This window comes from Diospyros lotus, chromosome 11, assembly GCF_014633365.1.
Source record: "Diospyros lotus cultivar Yz01 chromosome 11, ASM1463336v1, whole genome shotgun sequence".
Classification (NCBI taxonomy): Eukaryota; Viridiplantae; Streptophyta; class Magnoliopsida; order Ericales; family Ebenaceae; genus Diospyros; species Diospyros lotus.
In genome coordinates, this window is record NC_068348.1 from 18,773,408 (window position 1) to 18,800,850 (window position 27,443).

General features: G+C 37.9%; 1 protein-coding gene across 6 annotated transcripts; it reads right to left on the reverse strand.

The window, feature by feature from the left end:
• On the reverse strand, nt 1-27,443 carry LOC127813063 (2-oxoglutarate-Fe(II) type oxidoreductase hxnY). 6 transcript variants are annotated; one of them, XR_008026058.1, is made up of 13 exons: nt 27,290-27,443; nt 26,365-26,557; nt 12,658-12,717; nt 8,315-8,395; nt 8,072-8,123; nt 7,441-7,562; nt 4,676-4,776; nt 4,526-4,584; nt 3,915-3,971; nt 3,707-3,752; nt 1,825-1,970; nt 1,491-1,570; nt 581-638 (listed from the first exon to the last, which is right to left on the reverse strand). XR_008026058.1 is itself a non-coding variant. In XM_052353789.1 (12 exons), exons 1-12 carry the CDS (start codon nt 27,368-27,370, stop codon nt 575-577), a joined length of 987 nt encoding a protein of 328 aa, XP_052209749.1. In that variant the 5' UTR covers nt 27,371-27,443; the 3' UTR covers nt 1-574. The 6 variants fall into 6 exon arrangements, 4 of the variants coding, with proteins under 4 accessions (XP_052209749.1, XP_052209748.1, XP_052209750.1 ...); XM_052353789.1 differs by lacking the exon at nt 1,825-1,970 and having other exon boundaries at nt 1-638; nt 12,667-12,717; XM_052353788.1 differs by lacking the exon at nt 1,825-1,970 and having other exon boundaries at nt 1-638.

Sequence of the window (27,443 nt, forward strand, 5' to 3'; positions counted from 1 at the left end):
TATACAAAAATAAAAGATAAGATAATATATAATAAAGTACAACAAGAAGTAGATACAAAAATTCCATATTTAGATATAAAATAAAATAGAAATAGAAATGTTAAAGAGACGTTAGGTGAGAGAGATATGAGGGTCAAAGGATGGATGGGGGGGCCTGGCTGTAATTTAAACTTTAAAGGAAGAAGAGGCTTAATTTCTTGTCTTAAACATAGCATTGTTATTATTATTATCAACTCCTTTACTACTCTTAAAACTTAAAAATAGTAGAGGAAGACACGTGATGATTCTTCAACTAAGACCCACCCCCAATCCCAAACACGCCAACCCCCTTTGCCACTAAGTATTGTGCCACCCACCCACCCTGCTGCTAGTGTTACCCCGCCCTCAGATGATTTAGTGAGCTGTCTATTGGGCGTGCAAGCAATTTCATCATTCATGTGGCTCTTGGGCCACTTTTAGACAGCTGCACCCCAAACATTCTAGAAACTTCTATTGTAAATATCATAAATATTTTCATAAGAACATTCTAGAGACAGATCCTGGCAGATTAGAGGCAGCAGGAGTGAACTCAAACCTATGAACCGTATGTAAGCCGGAACCTCTCTTTCAGGTAGTCTCCACTGCGGATGGGAGGAAATCTGCAGCAAGATGGCCATCAATCATAGCATATAAATTTAACTCAAGTTTTGAATACACACAAATAACCATGATAAAACATAATTATATACAAAAACCATTGAAGAGATCTTCTCACTACTTTCAAGAACAAGGTATGTCAGTTGCTGCAAATTAGATTCACACCCACAAAGCAAATGAGACCTATATATATATATATATATATATATATACATGGAAAATCCTTAATCGAACTGATGGAGAACTTGCATCACCAGGATTTTCATATCCTGTTTGGAATGACTATTCTATCAGTCAGCAAGATTTATAATCTCAAGAGTGTTTTTACTTGTAGTTTAAATTCAACCTACAATTACAAATACTGACGACCATCACGCCCCCCACCCTAAATGAGGCGTGCTCCCGCGATTCTCTTCCTTGACACTGCAAAGGAGTTACTAACGTACACAAAGCAGAATTTTCTTCTATTTATTTTCCCATGATCTTTTTCCTTCTTAAGGAAATTCAACCAAGAATTTCCTATTTCTCATTTAATCTTTAGCCAATGCCCAGCAAGACTTTGGGCATTTCTAGCATTAGAACCAATCTTAGATTTCCTTAATCCAAATGCCCAATTTTCCAGTACTCAAAAAATCATTTTGACACAATATCCACCCAATTTCCCAAATTCAGACAGGAAGCACCTCTACTAGAATATTTGATAACTTCCATAATCTATTTGTGAAAAGCAGCATTAGAGAACTAAGCAGTAAGTCTTGTCTGATCAGCAGCTACAGGATGCTAATTCATCAAATTTAAGCATAATTCACAGGTAACATTTAATGACAGAAGTTAGGCCTAAAGGTATATCCTACCTAGGAGGATTCAAATCACTGCAGCAACTCTTCAAGCATTCAACCACACAGTCCGGATTTGGATCCAGGAAGAAAGCAATCTGAGGAAAGTGCAAATTACATAATGGTCAGTCAGTTGATTAAAGCATTTCTTGATGACATGCCTATATCAAACACTAACAGAACGTTCATCAAGGAATTCTAGAGTTTCCCACATTGCACATGCAAAGAATTCATTTCGTCGGCAGAAGCCTCCATGAATTATTCTTTGCATTAAAGTCACAGATTTGAGTCATGGAAACAGCACAGCGCTTGCAAAGAAAGAACAAAGGGAAGGCTGTGTACAAATATGAACCTGCTCCAATCCTAGCAAAGTAAGAAGCCTTGTATACTGGGACGCTTTTTTTATGTTTTAGTTCTTCAATTGTTATAAGCCATTAATCATCAATGCCATTGTTTCTATTTCCCCTTGGTTATTCGTGCGAGACTGCTAGTATCCACCTGATATAAAAAAGGGAAGGGTATATCATGCGTTGTTTGACAACTGCACCCACATTGAGCACTATAATCATCTAAATTCTGAAGATACTTCAAAAAAAAAAAAAAAGAGAAAGAAAGAAAGAAAGGAAGCTCACATTGCATAAGGAAAATTCTCACATGTTTGACAATGGAACACGAATTTTATACTAGAATCATCTAAATCCTAACAACATTTCAAAGAGAAAAAGAAGCTCACATTTACTGCCAAGAAAAATTAGGCATAAAGATATATGACCCTGCAGCCTATAATCAAATACTACTGATTCCATGTGGCATGCGCTACACTTAGAAGTCAAAGAACATACATGGAAAAATAATAAACAAAGGAATGAACATAAATTTTTGTCCTGTGATTGTGAACAAATCCATGAAAGGAGCCAGTTTCACCATGTTTTAAATCTAGTTTCATTATGTAATAAATCTCAATATAAAGGTTACACCATAATACATGTATACGATGAAAAAGTTTTAACAGCTGTGCATACACTATAAATTGCTCACTTTACCCACCAAAAATCTTGGTCCCCAACCCCCTTTCTGATGACTCCAGAAACCATGGATGCCTTGTAAAATACTCTACCCATAACAAACAGCAGTTCACACATCTCAACCTATAAATTGAACTTGACACACAACAATAGACCATGCCTCATGGGACTCTGATCATTGCTATTCTCCCATGCACATTCTTCCATTACAGTTTGTTCTGGTCTCTGTTGGACCCAAAACTCAATCTCATGCCAATATTAGCTAAAACTCTTAACAATAATTAACATGGAATGTCATCGTAAATTTGTAATCCATCCCAACCTCCTTTCTGAGGACTCCAAAAACCACGGATGCCTTGTAAATACTCAACCCATACCAAACAGCAGCCCACACATCTCAACCTATTAATTGAACTTGACAACTGACGATAGACCATGCCTCATGGAACTCAGATCATTGCTCTTCTCCCATGCACGTGCTTCTATTAGAGTTTGATCTGGTCTCTGTTGGACCCAAAACTCAATCTCATTCCAATATTAGCTAAATGGATGGCCCATTTGTATCAGAAATGTGAGCAACACACATACTAAAATGTGCTTTGGACTGTCACGTTACTTCAAGTAGAGGTATCACGGTGTCCATATCTATGGTTTTGTCCATATACTTATACATGCTTCAAGGGTTGCCCAATTAGAATAGATTTTATCTTAAAATCTTATCAAAGAGGTTTAAGTTATTAGAATATATTTTATCTTGAAATCTTATCAAAGAGGTTAAGTTCCGTCTCCCCACACAACAAATAAATAAATAAATCATAGTTAGGGAGGGCGCCATCTTCAATTCTTTTTTCTTTTTTTTTTTATCTTTCCATTTTGTTTTATTTAATTTTTATTCTATGCCTTTTAATTTATTTTATTATTATTTTGCATTTACTGAGGAAGTTACTCAAGTTAAATAGGTTTCTTCCTCATCAGTGGGTATCATAATTTGCGCATCCTAAAATGTTAAGGAAATGTCTGCTAGTAAATAAGAAAAAGAGAATGAGACACAACTGGACGCGTGTTCGACATGTGTTCAGAGATATCCACAGCATGGTAGTGTTTTGAAATGATATGACACATTTTTAGTAATTCTTGTGCTTCTTAGTGCTTGATCAGATTAAAGGGGAAATATATACGTAATAAAATAAAGAGTAGAATATTTAGTACCGAATAACGTTCTTGTCCAGTTGGCATCACCCTATGCAACGTGGACCTATAAAAGAATGTCAACATTTAATATGAGGGGAAGCAAGGGGAGGTTTGCATTAGTCTACTTGAATAACCAAAAAAATTACAAAAAAAAATTATTTCATCCTAAACGTGAAGACAAAATACTGAAATGAGCTGTTTAAATCAGAAAAGAATGATTTATTACCGGAACAAACAATTTGTCCACCTCTCTGTCAAGTCCCCAATGTTGACAATAAAGGCCCTGCAGAATTTAATATGCCCCACAAACTTAAAAAACATGAGCTTGAAAAACACAAGGAAAATAAATAAATACCCTGGTCAATGATAAACAATAATTACGAAAAATTCTAAAATGTCCATCACAATGTAAACAAGAAAGCCACATTTCACATACAACAGACATTCTGCGTATTTTAATATTTTTTTTTAAATCTGTCTACTTGAATACTTTAAAAAAGGACACACACAATCTACTCACTGTCAGGGTATCATAAACATACATTTATTGAATGAAATGAACACATTAAATAATTAGATGCCTTTTTGTTGGTTTCAGCATATAATCAAATTGCAGCTCACCTAATCGCTCTTTCATAGTTGCTAAGGTAACTCTTAACAGCTGTTCTTAGAATGTCTCTTTTGTTTTGTAGTTCATTATCTCACGTACCTTGCAAGTTCCAACTAGTATACCATGATATCCAAAATGAACAGGATGCTTGTATTCCTTCAAATATTATATAGATATGAACCCTACTGACAAATCTATTCACTGATGAGGTAAAAATTACAACTCACCTTTTGACATGATGCACATCTTCCCAAACCTGTGGTTGTTTAGATTTTTCCCTGCAAATCTGTTAAGAATATAAGCTAACGAAAATGATGGAGCACATTATTATTGAAGAATTTAAAGCCAACTATCACAATTGATATCATCCAACATGCCTGAAGTCCAGCAATACCGTCTGTTGCAAGAATAGTTATCATTCCATAGTCTGAATGAGCAGACGCACCATATATTTCTTCATCAGAAAGCCCCAACTCCCCTAGAATCAAATATGAAAAGCAAATTAATACCCTTCCTCTTCATTTCTTCAAAATAAACAATGTTTTTCTTTAAAAAAAATTACACAAAATATATTTGCAACATAAGGGAAATAAGGGTGAAAGATGAAGGGAGAAAAATAGAACAAAAAGGGAACAGAACAAAGAGAAAGCTGATAATTGTAAAGCAAGGGAATAAACAAAAATAAGAGAATTAACAAATAAGAAGGGAAGGCCTCAGCCAAAAAAATAAAAAAAAGAAGGGAAGGAATAGAAAGATAATAGCAACAAAAAAAAAAAAAAATTAATGTCTGGTACCAAATTGATGTAGAACCTGTGAGAGAGAGGAGAATAGAGGAAGAGAAGAAACCCCAAGATTCTATAATTAATAATCCAATAATTTATATAATTAATCAGGGTAAAATATAGAAAAAATTACCAACATTTTAACCAAATTCAAAAATGTTTTTCCAATTTTTTAAATAGCCACACCAAACTTCATTATTTTTTTCAACTATAGAATGCTGTCAACTTTTGTTAAAATTAACCATTAGCAAATGACGTAGGAACCTGTGTCATCAGCTACATCATCCATGTTATAATTAATGATTTTCCATGTCATTCAAGTGGAAGATGAGGCAAAAATCTAACAATTTTTTTTAATTCGCCACATATTTTTATTTAAAATATCTAATTTATAAAAATATTTTATTACTTTTATCTTAAAAAATATTTACTCTCTTTTGTTTTTAAATAAAAAATTTTATATGCAGAAATTTTATACAAGCAAATTTTAGTATGTCAAATTTTATACAACTAAAAATTTTATTCAAAAATTTCTTTGTCAATTTTCTTATACAATTTTCTTTGTCAATAAAATTTGTATATAAACCTATAGGGAAAAAAAATTGATTGTTCTAAATTTACTTTGTTGAAAATTTACTTGTGTAAATATTTTGTACAGAACTTTTTATACAACTGTAATTAAAACTTTGTTTATATAAATATTTTCCGTATAAAATTTGTTTTGTCAAAATTTTGTTAGTATAATATCCTTTATTTAAAAAAAGAAATTAAATATTTTTTAGATAAAAACTAATCATTTTTTTATAAGCTAAAAATTTTAGATAAAAAAATATATGGCCAGAGATAAAAATGATTTTCTAGATTTTATTATTTGCCATGTCGATGTGGCAAACAAGTAATATATAATTTGGATGATGTGAGTTCCATACCTTCTGCTTACAGTTTAACTTAACGAAAATTGATAGGATTTTATAATTGAAACAAATAATAAAATTCAATGTAGCTATTGAAGAAATTGAAAACACGTTTTAAATTTGAAACAATGAGAAGGTTAGTATTTTTTTCATAATTTACACAATTTATTATGATTAATCCCTATTATATTTAAATAGGAATGGTTCAACAAGAATTAAAAATAAAATTCATAATGGCATTCTAATTCCTAATTGTAATGGAAACATAATCATCATCAACTATAACTCATCATAACCAAGTTAGGGTAAATGACAGGACATTCATAATGTCAACTAATCTCTAAAAGTCACATTGACAATACAAATCCATACAAAAGAACATGGCAAAAATTTTATGCCAGGTGTCCTTCTTGATGCAACCCTCTAGTAAGGGAATAATGAGATAAATTCCAACACCATTTTCTTATGGAAAAGTTTCATGAGATGGAGGTGAATAAAAATAACTGATATGATTGTATTCTATTACATAGTTGATATTGTGAAACTACCTTTATAACATGGAAACAGGACTAATTGTAATGAAAACATATTCTTACATAATCACCATAAAGTTCTGATGGGATCTCCATCCGTATGTTTGATAGATTTTCAAATCCAGCCCCCACTCTCCCCCAAACACACACACACACATAAATCCCCCAAAATTGTAAGGCATTTGAGCTATAAAAAAAAAAGAATCAAATCATATTGCTAGATCCTTTCTTCACCCCCAAGCAAAAACTTCAGGATATATCTCCTCTAGATTACAGGAATTGCTTATGCTCTAACATCAAATGATAAGTTTAAACATCTAAAGGGACTACAGAAGGAAAGAGGAGTCCTTTATTCACCCCAGATTGGTAATCAAGATGTTTATGTAAAGGTATTTTCCAGAACTGGCTATTAGAGAAATATGGCTTGAAACTAAGATTCAAAGGGAAAGGTGGAGTGGTTTATCCAAACACTGATATAGAAGATCGAAATGCTATTAACATATGAATCGAGATCACAATACTGTTTGTTATCTCATGACTTCCTCCAATAACAGCCTCAAATTCAAACATATAATCCCCCATTTAGAGCATAATAGCAGGGCAGGTCAAGAAAAACGCAAATATGTAGCAAAGCCACTAACAAACAATAGAGTATTTCCATTTCTTCATCTAATAGGTTCCAGTTACATCTCCATATTTTATGCACAAGTCCTTTGTGTTTCTGCATTTTCTACCTCAAAAAAGTATTTCTGGTGGAAGCAATTTTAAAATGATATGTTCCTGTAGTAAAACACACTTTTTTGTAGATTAGAAAATCATTATATGGGTGCAAATGAGAGAAAGATAATGCATTCAACAGAAACAATGTGTACTATAAACAGGAATATAATATCATGCCAAGTTGTGAATAAACCTGGATAGTGTAAAAGACGAAGAAGTGGCATTGGTTGATTAAAAGCCCCTATTTTCTCGAAGAAGTCTTCATCTAAGTTTAAAGCCAGAGAGATTAGAGACATTAATCTTTTTCCAGCAGCCCTGAAGCAACAAAACCCAAATCATACACAAGTCTCATGACCTTGTTCGTTTCCACAATTTTATGTTTTCAACACAAGTAAAAAAAAGAAACAAAACACATTCATGCAGAGACACACCACAAACCATGATTGATTATAAGCCAGCTCATCAATAAAGGGTGTCACATCAGCTTCTGCAACAGTATCTTTACATAAAAGCCAACATCAACAACAACAGCATACCAAGTCTTTACTATGTGGGGTTGGCTAGTTACATAGAAGCCATCATCTAAACCATTTTAAGCAATAGGAAGTACCACATTCAGGCTTCAGGAATTTGCTTTGAGAAAAAGAAGAAAAGATGAAAAGAATACAATGAAACGCTTACGAAAAATCATGCAAATACTTAAGAAGTCATAAGCTTAATGTAAAGAAACCTCTGATTTAGCACGAAGAAAGTAAACTGAATGTAGATGGACACTTTAAATGAACAGACCTAGTATGATTTCTGGTAGTTGGAGGGAAACTTACATTACTCCTTCATAGTAAGTTTCCATAATGGATCTCCAAGATGGCAGAGCTTCTGGATGTCCAAGCCAGGTAACATGGAAATTATTCTTCTATCTCATGAAATCATGACCTTATTGTAAAGGATGCACACTAAATGACAGATCAGGAAATGCAGGAAAATCCAAATGCTGTATGACAGGATATGGACCTTATGGTTCACACATGACCTTGTAAAGAAGAAAATACACCAAAAATATAAGATACCTTCTGAAGGCCATTGATTAAGATCACTATAACTTGAAATGCTTCCCAGAGGACCAATATAGAAACTCTCTTTTGAGTCACCTGAATTCAAGTCAGTAGATGACAGTAACAAACCAAGCTCCTCCTTCACAATAATGAAACATGAACTAGTGAAAAAGAAACTATTAGAGTTTGTCCGTGTAATTTTAATCACCTACCTTGTAACTAATCATTAATGTGCTACAACCAAATATTGCTAGGAAGAAACAAAGCTATGCATCCCATTTGGACTAATCACAAAGGTTATTAAATGCATTTTGCCAAATTGCCATGATTTAAAGTTCTAATAAATCCGAAAGCATTCAGATAATCCCATACAATAATTTAGATTACTATAATATGTACGCCCAACAAGAGTTATGGTGAAACATGGATTCTGGTGAAGCCTGGATTTAAAATTGTCACCTTTTTTATCATAAAGATATCATAAACAGCAGTATCTTTTTTTTTATTAAAAAAAAAGGTTTAATTTTATTAAATTAAATTAAAAAGAGAAGACCATCACAGACCAGAGCAAACCCAAGACACCAAATCTAACCTCAACATTGGACTAAAAACACTAAAAGGTCCACCAATAGCTACTACCAAACACATCCCAAGGAAACCCCAAATAGAGCAGCAGAAACCTCAAACTAGAAAGAGAAATGAGGCTCAAATCCATATATAACAACACACCCTCCATAAAGATGATCAAACTGCAATAAAAAAGAAAGAGAGCCAGATGCTAGGTTGATCAAAACATGGCCGACCAATCCCGATAGATAGAACTTCCAGACAATCTTCATGCACCAAGTTAAAGAGCAGGGACCATCTTTCTTTAAGACTCATACATATCACGTTGGAAGTTGTAAACATCATGAGCAGGGACCATCTTTCTTTGAACAATCCCACCTCGCCCTGGAAAATACCAACCCTCCAAGAAAACCGATCTGCCCAAGGCTGCAATGAGTGGAAAATAACTCTTCCAAGATTCTGGCTTCCATAATAACCTAAGGCCTCCAATCCCATCAAGAAGAAAAACTTAGAGAATGACCAGGCACCACACATAGAACCTGAACAAGCCTAGAGAAATTGAGAATAAAACTCTAAGCAAAAAGGGGTGAACAGAATTATCAGCTTCACATCTTACTATGTTACATGCTACTTCTTTAAATATAGAAAATCTACCTAAAATCTAGGAATTTAAATTACAAAAACAATAATAGATAAGGAGAGAATTTTTCTTCTAAATTTTCTCCTACTTCTCAGGAATAGTTGAAGCTTCATCTTTTCCTATTTCTTAGGAATGGCTGGGGCTTTATCTTCTTTTATTCAATGTGGTCTTCTTCCTCTTTTTTCGGATTTTATCTTCTTTCCATCGTGAGTCCTCCTCAACACTCCCCCTCAAGCTAGTGAATAAATGTCTTTTATTCCCAACTTGCCTCTAATTAGCTCAAACCCTTGTTTGTTCATTGCCTTAGTGAGGATATTAGCTTCTTGAACACCTGTAGGAATATACCAAATTGATGCCACCACCTTCAATCTCTTGCTTAATGAAGTATCTATCAATTCTCACATGTTTCATCCAGTCATATTGGACCAGATTATTTACTATACTTATGGCAGATTTGCTGTCACAATATAGCCTTGTAGGAGTGGAATTTGGTATCTTCAAGTCTTCCATAAATTTTCCTAGCCATATTACCTCACATATGCCTTGAGCTATGGCTCGATATTCTGCCTCAGCACTGCTTCTAACCACTGCACTCTGTTTCTTGCTCTTCCATGTCACCAATTTTTCCCATAACTTAGTGCAAAACCTCGAAATGGATTTACTGTCTTCTAAAGAGCTTGCCCAATCAGCAACCACAAAACACTGAATCCCTCAATCTTCATTCTTTCTGAATAAGATTCCCTTACCAGGAGTTCCTTTCAAATATCACAGGATATGATAGGTATCATTAAGGTGTTTATTCGTGAGTGAATGCATAAATTGACTCACTACACTTACCGCATATGTAATATCGGGTCGTGTAAGAAACAAATAAATTAGTTTGCCCACTAACCTTTGGTATCTACCCATCTCCACTGCAGTTTCCCATCCTCCTTGGCTTTCCACTTAGGTTCCAAGGGAGTGCTAGCTAGTTTAAAACCCAGCTTACCTGTCTCATTTAGTAAATCCAATGTATACTTCCTTTGAGAGATGCAAATGCCCTCCTTACTCCTTGCTACCTCCATCCCTAAGAAATACCTCAATTAAGAAATACCTCAATTGTCTAAGGTCTTTGACCTCAAATGCTTGTTGTAATTGACCTTTTAGAGCCTTTATTTCTTGCAAATTGTCACCTATGATAATAATATCATCCACATATACTATTAAAATAGTTTTCAAGCCATTAGTAGCGTGTTTAGTGAACAAAGTGTGATCAGAATGCCCCTGTTGATACCTTACTTGGTTTAAGGTTGTGCTGAACTTTTTAAACCATGCCCTAGGGGATTGTTTCAGCCCATACAATGACTTCTTCAATCTGCAAACTTTTCCTTTTTCTTCAAAACCAAGAGGGATCTTCATATATATCTCTTCTTCTAAGTTACCATTGAGGAATGCATTTTTTATATCTAATTGGTGCAATTCCCAATCTAAATTGTCTGCAAGGGATAATAATATACGTATAAAATTGAGCTTTGCAACTGGTGCAAAAGTCTCATCATAGTCTATACCGTGTGTTTAGGTGAATCCTTGTGCCACTAATCTGGCCGTATACCTCTCAATACTCCCATTAGATTTGTGTTCTATTTTACTTCCTACCACACTTTTATTTTGAGGCAAACTCACCACTTCCCATGTGCCATTTTTCTCTAGTGCATCCATCTCCTCCATCACAGCTCTTTTCCAATGTGGTGTTTGTAGAGCCTCGTTGATATTCCTAGGAATTTGCACTTCATCAACTCTGGCAATGAATGCCCTGAAATTTGGGGATAATCGAGAATATACCACATGATTAGAGATAAGATATTTAATGCATGATCTTACCCCCTTTCTCCAAGCAATTAGAACATCTAAATCATATTCAAGCTCTACAGTTGGCTCTATACTTTCTACACTATATGTTCTGTTATTTTCATCAATAGGTACTGCTATTTCAGCTCTTTCATCGTTCTCAAGTACCAAACCTTTTTTCGGGGTTAATGAATGGTTGTGCTTTGATTCAAAGGCCTTTCTTCAAGAGTACACCTGAAAAGGTGGCTGAGACTTGGGAATTTCTTCTTGAATTTGTTACACAATTAGGAATAGGAGTAAAGGATGTAACTATCTCAAGAAACACATTAATATCCCTACTATCCATACCTTGTTCTGCACTAGGCATCTCCCTCTGCAGAGGTATGGTAGAGTAGTAATATTGATTCTCAAAAAAGGAGACATCACAAAACACAAAAAAATTCTTAATGTTAGGACAATAACACTTATAGCCTTGTTGTGTGGTGTGTGAGAGAGTAACTAACAAATACCCACTTCAAAGACTTGGGATTTAATTTGGAGTAATAGTGGTAGACAAAGGCTGTACATCCAAATACTTTTGGAGAGAGAGGATTAAGCATTCAAGTAAGGAGAGGATAGGAAGCAATGAGAGTGCTCAAGGGAGTTTTGAACTTTAGAACCCTAGTTGGGAGTCTATTGATGAGATAGGCAGCAATGAGAATGGCTTCTCCCCAATAAGAAGTAGGAACCAAGCTAGTAAACACTAGGGTTCTAGCTGTTTCAAGCAAATGCCTATTCTTCCTTTCGACCACTCCATTTTGTTGGGAATTATAAGGTCATGTACTCTGATGAACAATGCCATTTTCACTCAAATAGGTTTCAAATTCTGTTGAGAAATACTCTCTTCCATTATCCGATTAAAGGATATTGATTGAGGTCTGAAAAATGTTAAGAATCATTTGATGGAATTTTTTAAATATCTTGTATACTTCAGATTTTTCTTTCAACAGAAATACCCAACACACCCTAGTATGATCATCTATAAAAGTGACAAACCAGTGAGTGTTAGTTAGATTTGGGACTTTTGTTGGTCCCCATACATCACTATGAACAAGATGGAAAGGTTTGGTCGGTTGATGAGAATGACTAGGATGGGAAGCTTTAGTTTGCTTGGCAAGAATGCATTGCTCACAATTGAAAGATTCACTCATTTTATTGACAAATAAATGAGAATACAAGAGCTTTAAATATCTAAAACTTGGATGCCCTAATCTTTTGTGCTATAAAAGTATGCTGGAATCTGAGACAGCAGAGGATGAAAATGAATTGTGTAACTTAGGAGTACCAACAGAACCTTCCACATAATATAGGCCTTCTCTTTCTTTAGCATTGTCAATCATCTTCCCTGAAATTAGGTCCAGAAATACACAATGAGTTGGAAGGAAAGTTGCTTTACAATTGAGATCTTTAGTAATCTTGTTGATAGACAACAAATTGCATCTCAAATTAGGCACATATAGGATAGATTTTAACCACAAATCAGAAGGTAAATAGAGCCTTCTACCTTAGCAAAACAGATGGTACCATCAGCCGTAGTCACTTTTATAACTTTGTCACACTGCTTGTATTCTAAAAAACCAGTCAAGGAACCGATCATGTGGTTTGAAGCCACAATCCAATCATTCATATTCAGCTTCTTAGAGAGATAACATTTATGGAAATTACCTTGTTTAGCAATGGAGACTATTGGGTTAGGAACTTCAACAAAATCTGATGGTTTTGTAACCTTTGTTTGGTTTAAAACCTGTTGCAATACTTCCAATTGTTTTGGGGTTAAGGTAAAATTTGTACCTTTACCTTCTTTAGCATCAACTATATAAGCTGTCTATTGCCTCCTCTAATTTCTTCCTTTCCAGTTTGCTAGCTTCCCGTGTATCTTCCAGCAGGTTTCTTTAGTGTGGTAGGGTTTGTTGCAATGGTCACACCATTGTTTGTCCTTAGAAGGGTCTCCATGAGTAGGTGCTACCCTTTCTTTGGAAGCAGCAAAAGCTGATCCATTCTGATTATTAACTTCAGGTGATGTACTAAGCATTGCCTTCTTTCAGCTCTCTTCCCTTCTAACTTCTGCAAAGGCTTCTCTGATAGATGGAAGGGTTTGGTTCCTAACAGCCTCCCTCTAACTTCATCTAAGTCAAAATTTAGGCCATGTAAGAAGTCAAATACCCTTTCTTTCTCTATCATTTTAGAGTACTTTACCCCATCTTTTGTGCACTCCCAACTAATATCATAGAACAAGTTCATCTCCTACCATAATTTAGATCACACATTAAAGTAATCGGTTATTGAATGATTACATTGGTGAGTATTTCGTATGGCTGATCGAACTTCAAAGCACTGTGTTGTGTTCTCCATATCTAAATACAAACTTTGGACAGCCTCCCATACTTCTTTGGTTGTCTTGTAAAATAGATAGGTCCTCCCTATCTTTGGCTCCATGGAGTTGATGAGCCAAGCCATAACTAGGGAATTTTCAGCATCCCATGCATCATAATCTGTTGCTTCAGGGGCTGGCTTTGGAATCCCTCCGTTTAGATACCCTACCTTGCCTTTTCCTTTCATCACCAACAAGACTGATTGGGACCACTCTTGAAAGTTAGTCCCATTGAGTTTATGTTGAGTGATTTGAAGGTTGTGGTTGTCTAGGGAATTAGAAGTAGCAATTGGGAGTATGGATCTCGAGCTTGTAGGGCAGATCATTGATGCTTCGTTGGTTGGGGAAGAAGTAGGCATCTTGAAGCCGTTGGTATGGAATTTACAGAACCCAAGGCTCTGTTACCATGAACAAGCCTAGAGGAATTGAGAATAAAACTCTAAGCATAAAGGGCTGAACGGAATTATCAGCTTCACATCTTACTATGTTACATGCTGCTTCTTTAAATACAGAAAATCTACCTAAAATCTAGGAATTTAAATTACAAATACAACAATAGATAAGGAGATCATTTTTCTCCTAAGTTTTCTCCTACTCCTTAGGAATAGCTGAAGCTTCATCTTTTCCTATTTCTTAGGAACGGCTAGGGCTTTATCTTCTTTTATTCAATCTGGTCTTCTTCCTCTTTTTTCAGATTATCTTCTTTCCATCGTGAATTCCTCCTCAACAGAACCAAAGACCCAAACCATGAGGAAACTCAGTAGCTAGCACAAGCCCCACTCAATTCATCACAGCCCACTCCTATTGAGCTGCCCACTCACAATCAACAATAGCCTTTAAAACACCAGCCTCATCCTTAGCTGACAGACCCAAGGCTCACCCTATTAACCAAGTTGCCCAGGCCTCACCGTCAATCTCTGAAGAACAGTCCAAAACCCCTCAGAACTGCCATTGTCCAAGTGAGAGTCAACAACTCCCTGACTCTGATTTTCGAGATTCAAATTGTTCGAATTCTGAAAACCCTCCCCTGGGGCAGAAATAACCATACTTTTTGAGGGCTGAATGTTTCACGTCTTCCTTTTCCATCTAGTTCTTTGATAGGTAATATGGACATGCCTTAGCTTTCTTCTCTTGGACTTTCATAACAGAAGCCCTTCCCTGCCCCATCCTTCTACTTACCAGCAGCCAGACAACCGGAATTTCCCCGCTTTAGAAGAAATCAAACCTTGGCAGGCCCGAAAAATTCAGTAAAATGAAGCTTTGGACCTCCTAAATGCTGCAAGAAATTGCAAACTGGATGCCTAAAGCTTGGAGCAAGAAAACAAGCACATCATTTAAAGAGACAGAAATAGAGAGACCAAAACCCTGTCCATATGCCCCCACCTTAGAGACAGAAAACTGAAGCATCAAATTGATTTGCAACTGGAACCACAAGGACCTCCCAATTATTAGGTCTTGAAGAAACAACAGATTTTGGCATTTCCCCATAACTATCATTTTGCAATAGCTGGCCCCCCACACCAGAATTGGAGATTATGGGTGCATTAACATCCACTCCAATTATCAAAGAGTCATTAAACATTAAACCCTCATCAGATCACTGTTCAAACTCTAGAGACTGCAAATAATTCAAATTTGAATGATCAGAACCTGAGGGAGATGAAGAGTCAGAAATGTGTCTAGTTGAAACAGTGTTGTATCCGATAGATCAAAAGCAAGGAAACTGATGGGAAGGCATGCTGGTTCTTCTGAAACATTGATCTGAAAAACACAACCATTAATCTTAAAGTGAAAAACCTTAATGATATTGTACCAGTAAGACGTAGAAATTAAAAGCCTTGCCAGGTAAAGCCTCCCCTGCATATCCTGATCTGCAAAGATGAAATCATCCCGATGCTGGGCACTTAAGACTGAAGAAATTGGAATTCCAGGCAATCAAAGGAATCCCTTCACATCTCAACCAAACAAACTGTTCAAAGCTCATAGCTTCAGAAAGCCACTCTATTACAAACTCAAACCATTGAAATAACCAAGGGATAACCTGATTCAACATGCTTCTTTTGATATTTTCATCGTCAAAAAGTAACAGCATCATCTTACCCTCCATAGATTTTGCTTGACAAGAGGCTTCTTGAATGAAAATATCATTTAATCTAATAATCACCTCCAAATCTTTCACATACCCAATTGTGCAACAATTCAGCCAAGCCTAGTCTTCCTCAGCCGGTTGGCGCACAATCTCAGAAATCTGAGATTTAACAACCTCCGCATATGATTTCAGCATCTTAGGCCTTCCGCCTACACATCAATTTGTACATATCGGAGAACATCTGTGAATACTTGCAGCCTGAGGTAGTGGTATTTGCCTTACCAATGATCTGCCCAAGTGATTTCTTCCTGAAGGCCAATATCTTTTCTGAGAGTAACTCCAAGATCTCCTACGAAATGCAGTAGACTTAGCCCAACCAACAGAGATTCTCCTACAGTGCATCATCCTGCCATTAATCCCGGAAATTGCAATCCCAGCCTCTTCCATAGAAACTAAAATGAACAAAAGCAGGGGCGGCTCAAGGGGGAGACCTCTAAGGCCTATGCCTAGGGCCCCCAAAAAAGGGGGGGCCCAAAAAATTTTCAGAGGCTGCCGGCCTTGCTGCCCAGGAGGAGGCCACCAGCAGTCCTCTTCGTCGCCATCTCGCCATTTCTTGTGACATAGTCACTATCTCGCCATTTCTTATTACCAGTAGTTGGGCCCCAAAAAATGTGTAGAGGCCACCGGCCTGTCGCCCTGCCTAGGAAGGAGGGAGGCCACCCCATGAGAGAGAGACGATCAACGGGACACAGTCGCCAGCGCGAGAGAGACGGAGAGAAAGAAAGAGAGCCTGCACCTCTGCCCTTGCCAACGCCAACCATTGGCCGCCGGTGCGGCTGCCAACCCCTTCCCTTCCCTGCCCTACAGCGGCAATAAATGTTAGAAGGCCCCTAAATTAGTATTCGCCTAGGGCCCCCCAACCCCTTAAGCCGGCCTTAAACAAAAGGATACTTATACTTCTAGGACTGAAGTTTCATGGTATGCCAATATTGAGAATTCTTCTGCACTTAACAAAAGTACTGAAAAGTGCTGCTCATCCAACAATAGGATGCAGAAAGTCAACAAAGACCAAATCTGAGATGCCCCAGTCCCTCTTACCCAGAACTCAGCCCCTTCTCTGATTGTCTTGCCCCACTGAAAGATCTCAAAGCTGCCTCTTTCCAACCGGTTGGATCCCATCCCTCATCAAACTCACAACACTACCCACCAGGCCTGAACCCACAACATCCCATTCCTTGCCTTACCCTATGTGTTCTCTACTCTAAGACTACTGCTGCAATGACTTTAGCAGTAGCTAAAATGGTTAAATTTAGCATATACAGGGAGTAAGTACTTAATTCTGTTTGGCCACAATGCTATCCATTATCTTACCCAGACTTAATTATGTTTGCCCCCACAATGCTACCAGTTATCTTACCCAGCTTTCAAACTCTCTCTCCATCAGTATCTGTCCATCAAAGGTAGGTACAATCTTTCAACCCATGTTAAGATGGCTCTCATTAAAGAAACACATCTCTTTAATGACAATCCAAATTTATTATACAAATGACAGAATCCCAATGTGCAGAGTGACAAATCATTTGTCTTCCCCACTACTATCTGCTTCTACTCTTTGTCAGTGCAGTAATTCTAGGTTTCTTAATAATCATGATTTTAGCAAGAAAAAATAAAATGTTACAGATTTCTTAGACCAACAAGAACAGTGGAAGCCCAACTTATTTTATTGCCAAAAGCATTGAACGATGTTAAAAGTAAGAGAAGATTGTATTTTTGTATTATATTGTAGAGGGGATACAATGGGTATATAACTTCATTGACTGACCTAAAAGGGTAATAAACAACTAAAGATTACAAAGAATATATAAAAGATCTATAAAATATTCTAGCAACATTCTCAAGATATTCTAACACAATTGATCATTGAATCCATACCCATTGTATCCCTTCTACAATATAATGCAAGAATACAATCTTCTCTTCTTTCAGATAGTATCAAAGCCTCATTGATCATTGAATCTCGCGTTTTCTCAAACATGAGACTGATTACATGTGAACTCAATCTCTAATTGCTCAGCTTTGTTTGAATTTATTTTGTTTCAATCCCCATTTTGTTCCAGTTGATCTACTGTGTCTCCATTTTGCCTTACGTCTGACTTTTCGTTTCTCCACAACCGAAAATCCTTTGCATTTCTAATTTTCTTTCCAAAGAAAAGGTTGCAGTTCTATGCTTGCACATACTTCCCATGCAAGAGGAAAGAGTTGAGCCACCGCTCTATGATCCTCATTCCCAGCCACAGTCGCAAATCCCTACACCTCTGAAATTTTGGTGGCAGATTTTCCAGACATCTGTATCAGATCTGTTTTGTTGCTTCCACTGTGACTGCTGCTTGTAAGGAAGAGGACCCATTGCTCTAATACCATGCTAAAGTAAGAGAAGATTGTTTTCCTGTACTACATTGTAGGTGTACAATGGGTATATATTGAACAAACTTAGATGTTTTAGGAACAAACACTCTTAAAGTAACAAGGGGTGAACGGAACAAACTGTTTTCACACCTTCATTAGATCATATGATGCATTTAAATACATAAAACTTCTATTATCTATCTCCTAAAATCTAGGAATTCAAAAATACAAGTTTAAATTCACAATATAACAACAGATAAGATAGAATTAAACTTTGAAAGTTCTTCTCCTATCTTTAAGGAATAGCTGTAGCTTTTATCCTCTTTTGATCTCATCCTTCTTCTTCATCTTTCATTCAAATAACCTGTTCTTATCCCCTTTAATTTCAGAATTCTTCTTTTCCATCAGAATTTCTTCCTCAACATATATAAATTCTTTGACTGACCTGAAAAGGTAATAAACAACTGTGAAAAGATTATAAAGAATATATAAAAGATCTATAAAATATTCAAGCAATGTTCTCAAGATATTCCAAGTTTCTAACATCCCCCCTCAATTTCTTGAGTTTGGGGGGATATTGGAATATCTTGAGAATATTGCTAGAATATTTTATAGATCTTTTATATATTTCTATTTGTAATCTTTCATATTTGTTTATCAATGTTTCAGGTTAGTCAAATAATTTATATATACCTATTGTATACCTTCTATAATACAAGAATACAATCTTCTCTTACTTTAACAAACGGTAAGTCAAAACTTACCAAACAATGGTTAAGGTGCTCCAGTTCTGGGATTTGCTATATACACAATCTCCCCTCATGACCATAGGCAAACTGGATTCTATTTTGCCATTTGTTTTTTCTCCTTTTATGGTTTACCTGTAATATTATTCTGCTTGCACAGCTCTATTTGCCTATGGATTTTGTAGTTCATAATAATATTCCTTCTTTTATTTTTATTTAAGAGGGAAAGTGACTTCCTTAATTTGGGTTATTTGGGTTGACAAGGCATCCAGTCTTTCTTATGAAATAAACTTTTGAATTCTGGTACCTGGAAACAACCACTGTTGTTATTTTTCTTTATTTTTCCGAATTTACATTTCTCAATGTTGTGAGTAGGTTCAGTTCTCTCAATTTCCAAATTGTTAAAGTAAATTCTGAGGAGCAAGAGAGTGTTTTATCTCCATGAAATGGAAGATCTTTATCTGTCATTACTTGCCTAAGTTAGACCTGAAGGTCCTGAACTACAATTTCTATTTCCTTCTAGATTTCATTTTCTTTAACACCCAACTGCATGGTATATTTTGGTCTATGAGAAAGTTTTACTACTACACTTATTTCCTTTATGGTCTGTCAAGCAGATCTCTTGTATATATTGCTTGAATTACGTTTGTACCAGGTTTGGTGTGTTTAAAACACCCAAAAACTAATAGGTGGATTTGTTTTTGTTCCTAAATCATTATGACTTGGATGGGCATTGAAGTGCCCTCCTCTAGTAAAGTTAAGCTAATACTGTGTCCTGATTTTGCTGAAATTGCAGCTTACATCAGCACATATCCCACATCGCATGCAATATGTGTGAAGTCTCTATCTCAATACAATGGATTGAAACAAAAACACTATTATTACACATTTGTGCTTAAATGCCCTTATGTATTGTCACTGCCAAGCAGAGACAATGGCGGGTTTCATGATTCAATGTGAATCAGTAATCCATGGTAGGAAATAGAGAGAAGTTTAAGGGGGAAGAAAGTAGAAAAGAGGGAAGAGAGAAAAGAGAAATTGAGAGAGAAGTAGAAATTCTTCTTGACATTTGATAATCCTCCCCTCCAAGCCGTAGGGAGTATTTATAGGGTCTTAGGGTGATGCTGCCGCAGCAGATAACTTCCCAAACGGTTGCAACCACCCCCTTTGTCCTATTCTACCCAGCACATGCTCACTCTCTCTCTTACTAACTCTCTTAACAGAAAGATTCCCACATACAACAGTAAAAGAGAAGAAATTACAATAGTAAAGGAAATACATAGGAAATATAATGAGTCACAGCCACTAAATAAAAAACAAAATCGTTGCAATAAGACTCAATCCGTGACAATTCCCCTTCCCTTAGCAACTTCTTGTCCTCAAGAGATGCTAAGAAGACTGGCAACCCTTGGAAATTGCTGGAGGAGGCTAGGTAGGTATTCCCACGTGTTGCTTCCCATAGCTCCATTTTGCCATTTCACCAACATTTGTATAAGAGGAGCCCCTTGGTTGTAAACCACCCTTCTATCCAATATGGCCTCTAGTTCATTGTATTGGTTCATTTCCTTGGGGAGAGAGGTCATTGTGGGACTTACCTGTTCTGCCCCTGCTCTGAATCTTTTAACAATGATACATGGTACGCTAGATGAATGTGTGTTCCTTCCGGCAATTGCAGGCGATAGGCAACCTTTCCCACTCTAGCTGTTATAGGATCAGTATTCTAAAAGACGCTAGGCGCTAGTCGGGCGGTAGACTGGCGCCTAGGCCACCTAGGTAGGGACTAGGCAGCACTTAAAAAATTTAATTTTTCTAATTTTTTTTTTCTTAATATATTATCTCTTACTCCCCCTCGGGCAAATTTTAGCGCTCTCTCTCTCTCTCTCTCTCACTCCCCCACCCCACCCCCGGTCCCCCAAATTTCAGCACTCTCTCTCTCTCTCTCTCTCTCTCTCAAACCTGCCTCCTTCGATCACAGCGATGGTCACCTGCCTCTTTCGATCACATCGTTGCCCCCTGTTCGCTGTATTACCACAGGTAAGCCCGAAGGTTATTCCCGTCCCTGTCAAGCGGTGGCAGAGGCGACGGCAACAACGAGATCTGATAAAGGCAACGACGACAGCGACTCTACAATAGACAGTCGGTGGCGGTGCACGCGAGAGAGAAGGGGAAATCGACGAGAGAGAAGGGGTAATGGGTAAGGAGAAACAAAAACCCTAATAAATTTATACTAAATCGATTCACGCGGCCCAGGCGGCCGATTAAGCCATAATCGGTTAGGCGGTTCATGCGGCTAGGCGTCTGCCTAGGCGCCGCTCGGTACCAATTAGTCGGGCCAGCGCCTAAGAGGGCCGATTTGGCCACAATCACGGTAGCCAGCGATCGACTAGGCCATGTTTTAGTTCACTGGATATGGCCCAAAATACCTTGGGCTGAGCTTAGACATTGACCCTGGGGAAAATGATTTCAGATGATGGTACCTTAATTTTAGATATACCTTTTCTCCCACTTCAAGTTCCCAGTCACTCCTCCTCCTATCGGCGCATTGCTTCATCCTATTATGGGCTGACGTTAGCTCTTGCTTGAGTTGTTGTAATACGACCCTCATTTGCTGTAAATACTCCTCAACAGAGGTTGTGGTAGGCTGCCCTCCTACTGCCGGTAAGAGGGGAGGCTTGTACCCGAACAATGCTTCGAATGTGGACATTTTCAAAAAAGAGTGGTGGTTGGAGTTATACCACCATTGGGCTAAGGCTATCCACCTATGCCAACTCTTTGGTTGCAAAATACAAATGCATCTTAGGTATGTCTCTAGTGCCTAATTCACCCTCTCGGTCTGCCCATCTGATTAGGGATGGTAAGCAGTCGATATTTTCAGTTTAGTACCCAAGTTCTTCATCAACTCCTGCTAGAAGAGGCTCGTGAATATCTTATCTCTGTAAGAAATTATGGCTTCCGGAACCCCATGCACTGCCACCACTTGGCCCATGAATACTCGAGCAATTTCTTGGGCTGTATAGGGATGAGCCAGCCTAATAAAATGGGCAAACTTAGTTAGACGGTCAACCACCACAAGAATATTGTCTTTACCTTCTGACTTAGGTAATCCTTCAATGAAATCCATAGATACACTCTTCCAAGCTTGATTAGGGATGGCTAGCGATTGCAACAGACCGGGATAGGCCACATTTTCGTGTTTACATCTCTTGCAGGTGTCACACGTTAATACAAACTCTCGCACCTCTATCTTAAGCCTTGGCCAATAGAACAATTGCTTCACCCAACTGTAGGTGTTCTGAACTCTAGAATGTCCCCCTAAGGGAGACTCATGTAGGGTCTACAGAATTTTCCTTTTGAGCCCTTCATGGTTTCCAATGACAATCCTGACGTTGTTCCTCAGCATTCCCTCCACCAGTGTATATCTATCTACCCCTTTAGGGTCCATAGCCAGTCTCACCAGAATTACCTTAACTCGCTCATCCCCTTCATAACTCTCTATCACCTCATGATACCATTCCGAAATTACTGTAGTGATGGCTGCGATACTTCCCTCCTCATGGCACCTCAACAGGGCATCCGTAGCCATACTTTCCTTCCCCCTTTTGTATTGTATCAAATAGTCTAAACCCATCAACTTAGTCATCCCCTTCTTTTATAATTGAGTATGTAATTTTTGTTGTAGCAGAAATTTCAAACTCTCATGGTTGGTTTTGATTATGAATCTTCCCCCTTCTAGATAATGTCTCCATTTATCCACTGCCAATAAGACTACCAAAAATTCCTTCTCGCATTTACTAAGATCAAGATGCCTTGTGCTTAAGGCTTGGCTTAAGAATGCTATCAGCCTTCCACCCTGCATTAACACTACACCTATCCCCGTCCCACACACATCAATCTCCAACACAAAAGGTTTGTTGAAATCAGGTAATCCCAGGGTAGGCACTCGACTTACTACCTTCTTCAATCTTTCAAATGCTTCCTCTCCCCAACTAAAATTTCCCTTCTTCGGGAGGTCGGTTAATGGCTTACTAATAACCCTATAGCCCTTCACAAACCAGCGATAATAGCTTGTCAAGCCCAGGAACCCCCTCAATGCTCTCATTATGGTAGGTTTTGGCCATGCCAACATAGATTCCACCTTTCTCAGGTCAGTGCTCACTCCTTCTCCCAAGATCAAATGCCCTAGGTACTCCACTTGACTTTGAACAAAGGCACATTTGGACCTTTTGATGAAAAGTTGATTAGTTCTAAGGACCTCAAAGGTGGTTCTTAGGTGAGTAAGGTGTTGGTCCAAGGTGGAGCTATACACAAGTATATCATCAAAGAATACAAGTATAAATTTCTTTAAATAAGGTTCAAAAATTTGGTTCATTAGAGATTGAAAGGTTGCAGGGGCATTAGTGAGCCCAAAAGGCATCACCAAGAATTCAAAGTGCCCATGGTGTGTTCTAAATACAGTTTTATGGATGTCCTCAGGCTTCATTTTGATTTGGTGGTAGCCCGATCGAAGGTCAAGTTTGGAAAAGTATTTGGCATTGTGCAATTCATCCATTAGGTCTTCCACTAGGGGTATGGGAAACTTGTCCTTAACAGTTAAGGTGTTTAACTGTTGGTAATCAACACAAAAGCGCCATGTTCCGTCCTTCTTCTTGACTAATAGGACGAGTGAGGCGAAAAGACTTTGGCTAAGTCTTATAAATGATTGGCTAAGCATGTTCTTGACCATCTTTTCGATCTCTGTTTTTTGAATTGGGAAATAACGGTATGATCTAATGTTTATGGGTTCAGAGTTAGGCTTAAGGTTGATAGGGTGATCCAAGGATCGAATAGGAGGTAATGTGGTAGGCTCGGTAAAGAGGTCCTTAAATTCTAACAGCAATTAATTAATAAGGGATTGAGGTTGTACCTGTTCAATCTTCCTTTGTTGGTTGCTGACAGTGAATTGCAATTCTCCTTGGAACACCTGCTCTAAGCCCTCATCCACTGTCACAATTGAAAACAGTTGTGCAAATTGACACCATTTGTTCCTAAACAACTTGTGTAACCTCTTATTGATCATCAGTTTACAAGCTCCGGTCTCTCTTCCTCCCGTAAGAGTCATTCTTCTCCCCTCTTTATCGAAGGACACTTCCATCCTATTGAAATCAAAGCTTATTGGACTCACCCCTTTCATCCAATCAACTCCTAAAACCACATCGCAGCCTCCCAGTTGTAGCAGCCTAAGGTCTGCCTCGAACTTCTCTCCTTGCATTTCCCAGCAAAAACCAAGACAGGCTGAGCTGCTCAGCACCCTACTCCCATTTGCAACAGTCACACTCAAGGGCTGAGTGCCTGTGAGTGGACATTTCAGCTTCCTAGCAGTGCCTTCATCTAAGAAGTTGTGAGTGCTTCCACTATTAATGAGGATAGACAAGTTACTTTCCTTGACCTTACCCTCCACCTTAATTATCTTGTTATCAGTCATTCCTTTCAACGCATGGAGTTAAATCTCCCCATTATCTTCTTCCCCAGATTCTCCACTTTCTTCAATTCCATCTCCTTCTTCTTCCAACTCACCTCTTGTATCCCTTTCTAACAGCAGTAGTTGGCGTCTACACTGGTGCCCGGGGTAATACTTATCCCCACACTTATAACATTGGCCCGACTGTCTTCTCGTATCATTATACTTCCCACCAGCATTAAAACCTACTAGATTCTTTATCCCTTGGTTTCCTCTATTCCATTCTCGGTTTGTGGTTCTTCACCCCTAAACTCGGGGTCCCCGTAGTTAAAGTGCCCATGGTTGTTGGTTCTTCACCCCTCTATTCCATTTTCGGATAGATGGGGATCGTTGTTGATCATCAAGGACCTAAGCTCCTTAAACCTCCTCAAGTAGGTATTCACCTCCCCTACCTGTTTTAATTTGTTGAATTCCTCAACAATGTCCGACATACTTCTCTCACCAAATCTCACACACAACTTATCCGCAAACTCCTCCCATACAGGGTTGTCCCTGACCCTAGTCCATCCCTAGTACCAAGCGTTTACCAGGTCATTAAAGTAAGCAGAGGCCAATGCTACCCTTCTTACCCTTGGCACATTATACCAATCGAACATACGCTCACATTTCTTTATCCACCACCAGGGGTTATTTCCGTCAAACACCGGAATCTCCAACTGGAGCATAGGGAAACCTGGTTGTTGGGGATGATAGTGTCCTTCTCTACCTCCATCTATCATATTATCTACATCTTCTTCTGGTTCAATTCCGAGTTCATTAACCCCAACTACCCTGTCTCTTCTATTTTATGGCAATATGAGCTCTGTTCTATCCCTGGGAGAAAAATCAGGAGCCAATCTTACCGTGTTTTGGCGGGTAAACATGACCATAAACTGCTGTAACTGGGCTCCCAACTCTGCTCTCATTTGTGTGTTATCCTCCTGCATCTGCATTAGAGCACCATCGAGCCTCCTCTCTAGTCCTCCGATTGAGCTTTCCACCTTGCAATCCATAGCTAGGATTGCTTCGTGGTTACACTCAAAACCTCGCTCCAACTGATCCACCCAACCCTGGAATTCGGACAAAGTTGAGCTAAATTGCTGCAACTGCGACTCGTAATTCTTCATGCGGGTATCTTCCGCCATTGAAGAATCCTCTAATGATTCCAGCCAAGACCAATGCTCTGATACCCATATTGTCACTACCAACCAAAGACAATGGCGGGTTTCCTGATTCGATGTGAATCAGTAATCCACAATAGGAAATAAAGAGAAGTTTAAGGGGGAAAAAAGTAGAACAAAGGGAAGAGAGAAAAGAGAAATTGAGAGAGAATTAGAAATTCTTCTAGACATTCGATAATCCTCCCCTCCAAACCGTAGGGAGTATTTACAGGATCTTAGGGTGATGCTGTCATAGCAAATCACTTCCCAAATGGTTGCAACCGCCCCCTTTGTCCTATTCTACCCAGCACGTGCTCACTCACTCTCTTACTAATTCTCTTAATAGAAAGATTCCCACATACAACAGTAAAAGAGAAGAAATTACAGAAATTACAATAGTAAAGGAAATACAAAGAACATATAATGAGTCACAATCACTAAATAAAAAACAAAATCGCTGCAATAAGACTCGATCTGTGACATGTATCAATTTTTATAAAGGAGAGCCAACTGCCAATTACATGATTTTTGACCTTTTTCACACAAATTAGTGCAAACTACATATAAACGGGAAAGAATTGAGCCCTGGCCTTAATCTCAAAGTTGATTACCACCTAGCCTATAAAGCCAAACTGGCTGGATTGCATGTTGTTCATCAATTAGAAGCATCACAAAATTGGTCAAACAAGCACTTAACAATATCTCTTGCACAAGAAGGAACTGAAGGTCATAGTGCAGTAAAACCTTTATTTCCTAAAGAAGGGTCAAGTTTCTCAGCATAGAGTGGTGTATAACCCCTATGTTCCCTGCGAGCCAGTCTCATCTTCTCTTCGAGGGGGAGTGAGAAGAACTTTTTGCTCTCATCGAACACTCTATTTAACAACTCTTCCTCAACCCCATGATTTATGAGGTAAAAGAAACCATGTTCAGTGCACGCCTGTGAGACATCCAAATGCCAGTAAATTTGAGAAGACAATAAAATCATTCCAAAGCACAAGAATACTAAATTACTATCACCATGGTAGTTTGATATGCATTGTGGCCCATTTCTTAACAGATAACCGTTAAAAATCAAAAACTAAATGCAGTATATGCTTCTACAGAGGGACTTGTTGGTTAAACAAGAACACCATACAGAGCTTTTAGCATCACAAATTAGCATTTCAGAATGAGTTATATAGAAGTATCTTTTCAAATGATAATATGCCTTGAAACAAGAAAAGATTGCTGCGTTTCTTTTTAAGAATCACAATGCATTTGTAAAAAAACACCTGAAATATAATTCAGAACTTTTACAAACACGCCCTAATTCCTCAATAGACAAGTATATGATTTGATTTTTGGGTAAAAAATATGAATTCGTACCAAATTTGGAAGAGAAAAACATAAATGGTTGATACATGGAGATATATACCAAGAAAAGCCTGGCTCCGGTCACCACCGTTAGCATATTACTGAGATAAAATCGTATATCATCATTACAAACAACAAATTAAACTTGCTCTCAAGGAAACTTTTTGGGTAATCATGCGCTAAGGAAACCAAGAGAATCCTAAGCCCCACTCATTCATGAGCCCCAATTGCTATACATATAGCAGAAGAACAAGAATAATACAAACTAATTTTTAACACAGTCAACCAACGATTTTTTTTTTGAAGAAGAAGAAACCTGACGGATGGAATTAGCAGTAGAGAGACGATCAGTAGAGGCGAGGTCTATGATGGGAAGGTGGAGGAGAGCACTCGCCATCTCTTTCTCTGCTTGGGGTTCGTTGCCTAAAGGCCAAGCCAAGAGGCTACACCAATACTATCAAGGCTCTGTT

Bases quoted from the DNA above. Each gene is read 5' to 3' on its own strand.
- LOC127813063 (XM_052353788.1), bottom strand. From the start codon at position 27,370: ATGGCGAGTGCTCTCCTCCACCTTCCCATCATAGACCTCGCCTCTACT. The intron at 4,777-7,440 runs GTTTATTCACAA...ATTTGATTCTAG, and splicing joins TCGTCTTTTACACTATCCAG to GGGAGTTGGGGCTTTCTGAT. The intron at 639-1,490 runs GTAGGATATACC...ATCTTGCTGCAG, and splicing joins AGTGATTTGAATCCTCCTAG to ATTTCCTCCCATCCGCAGTG.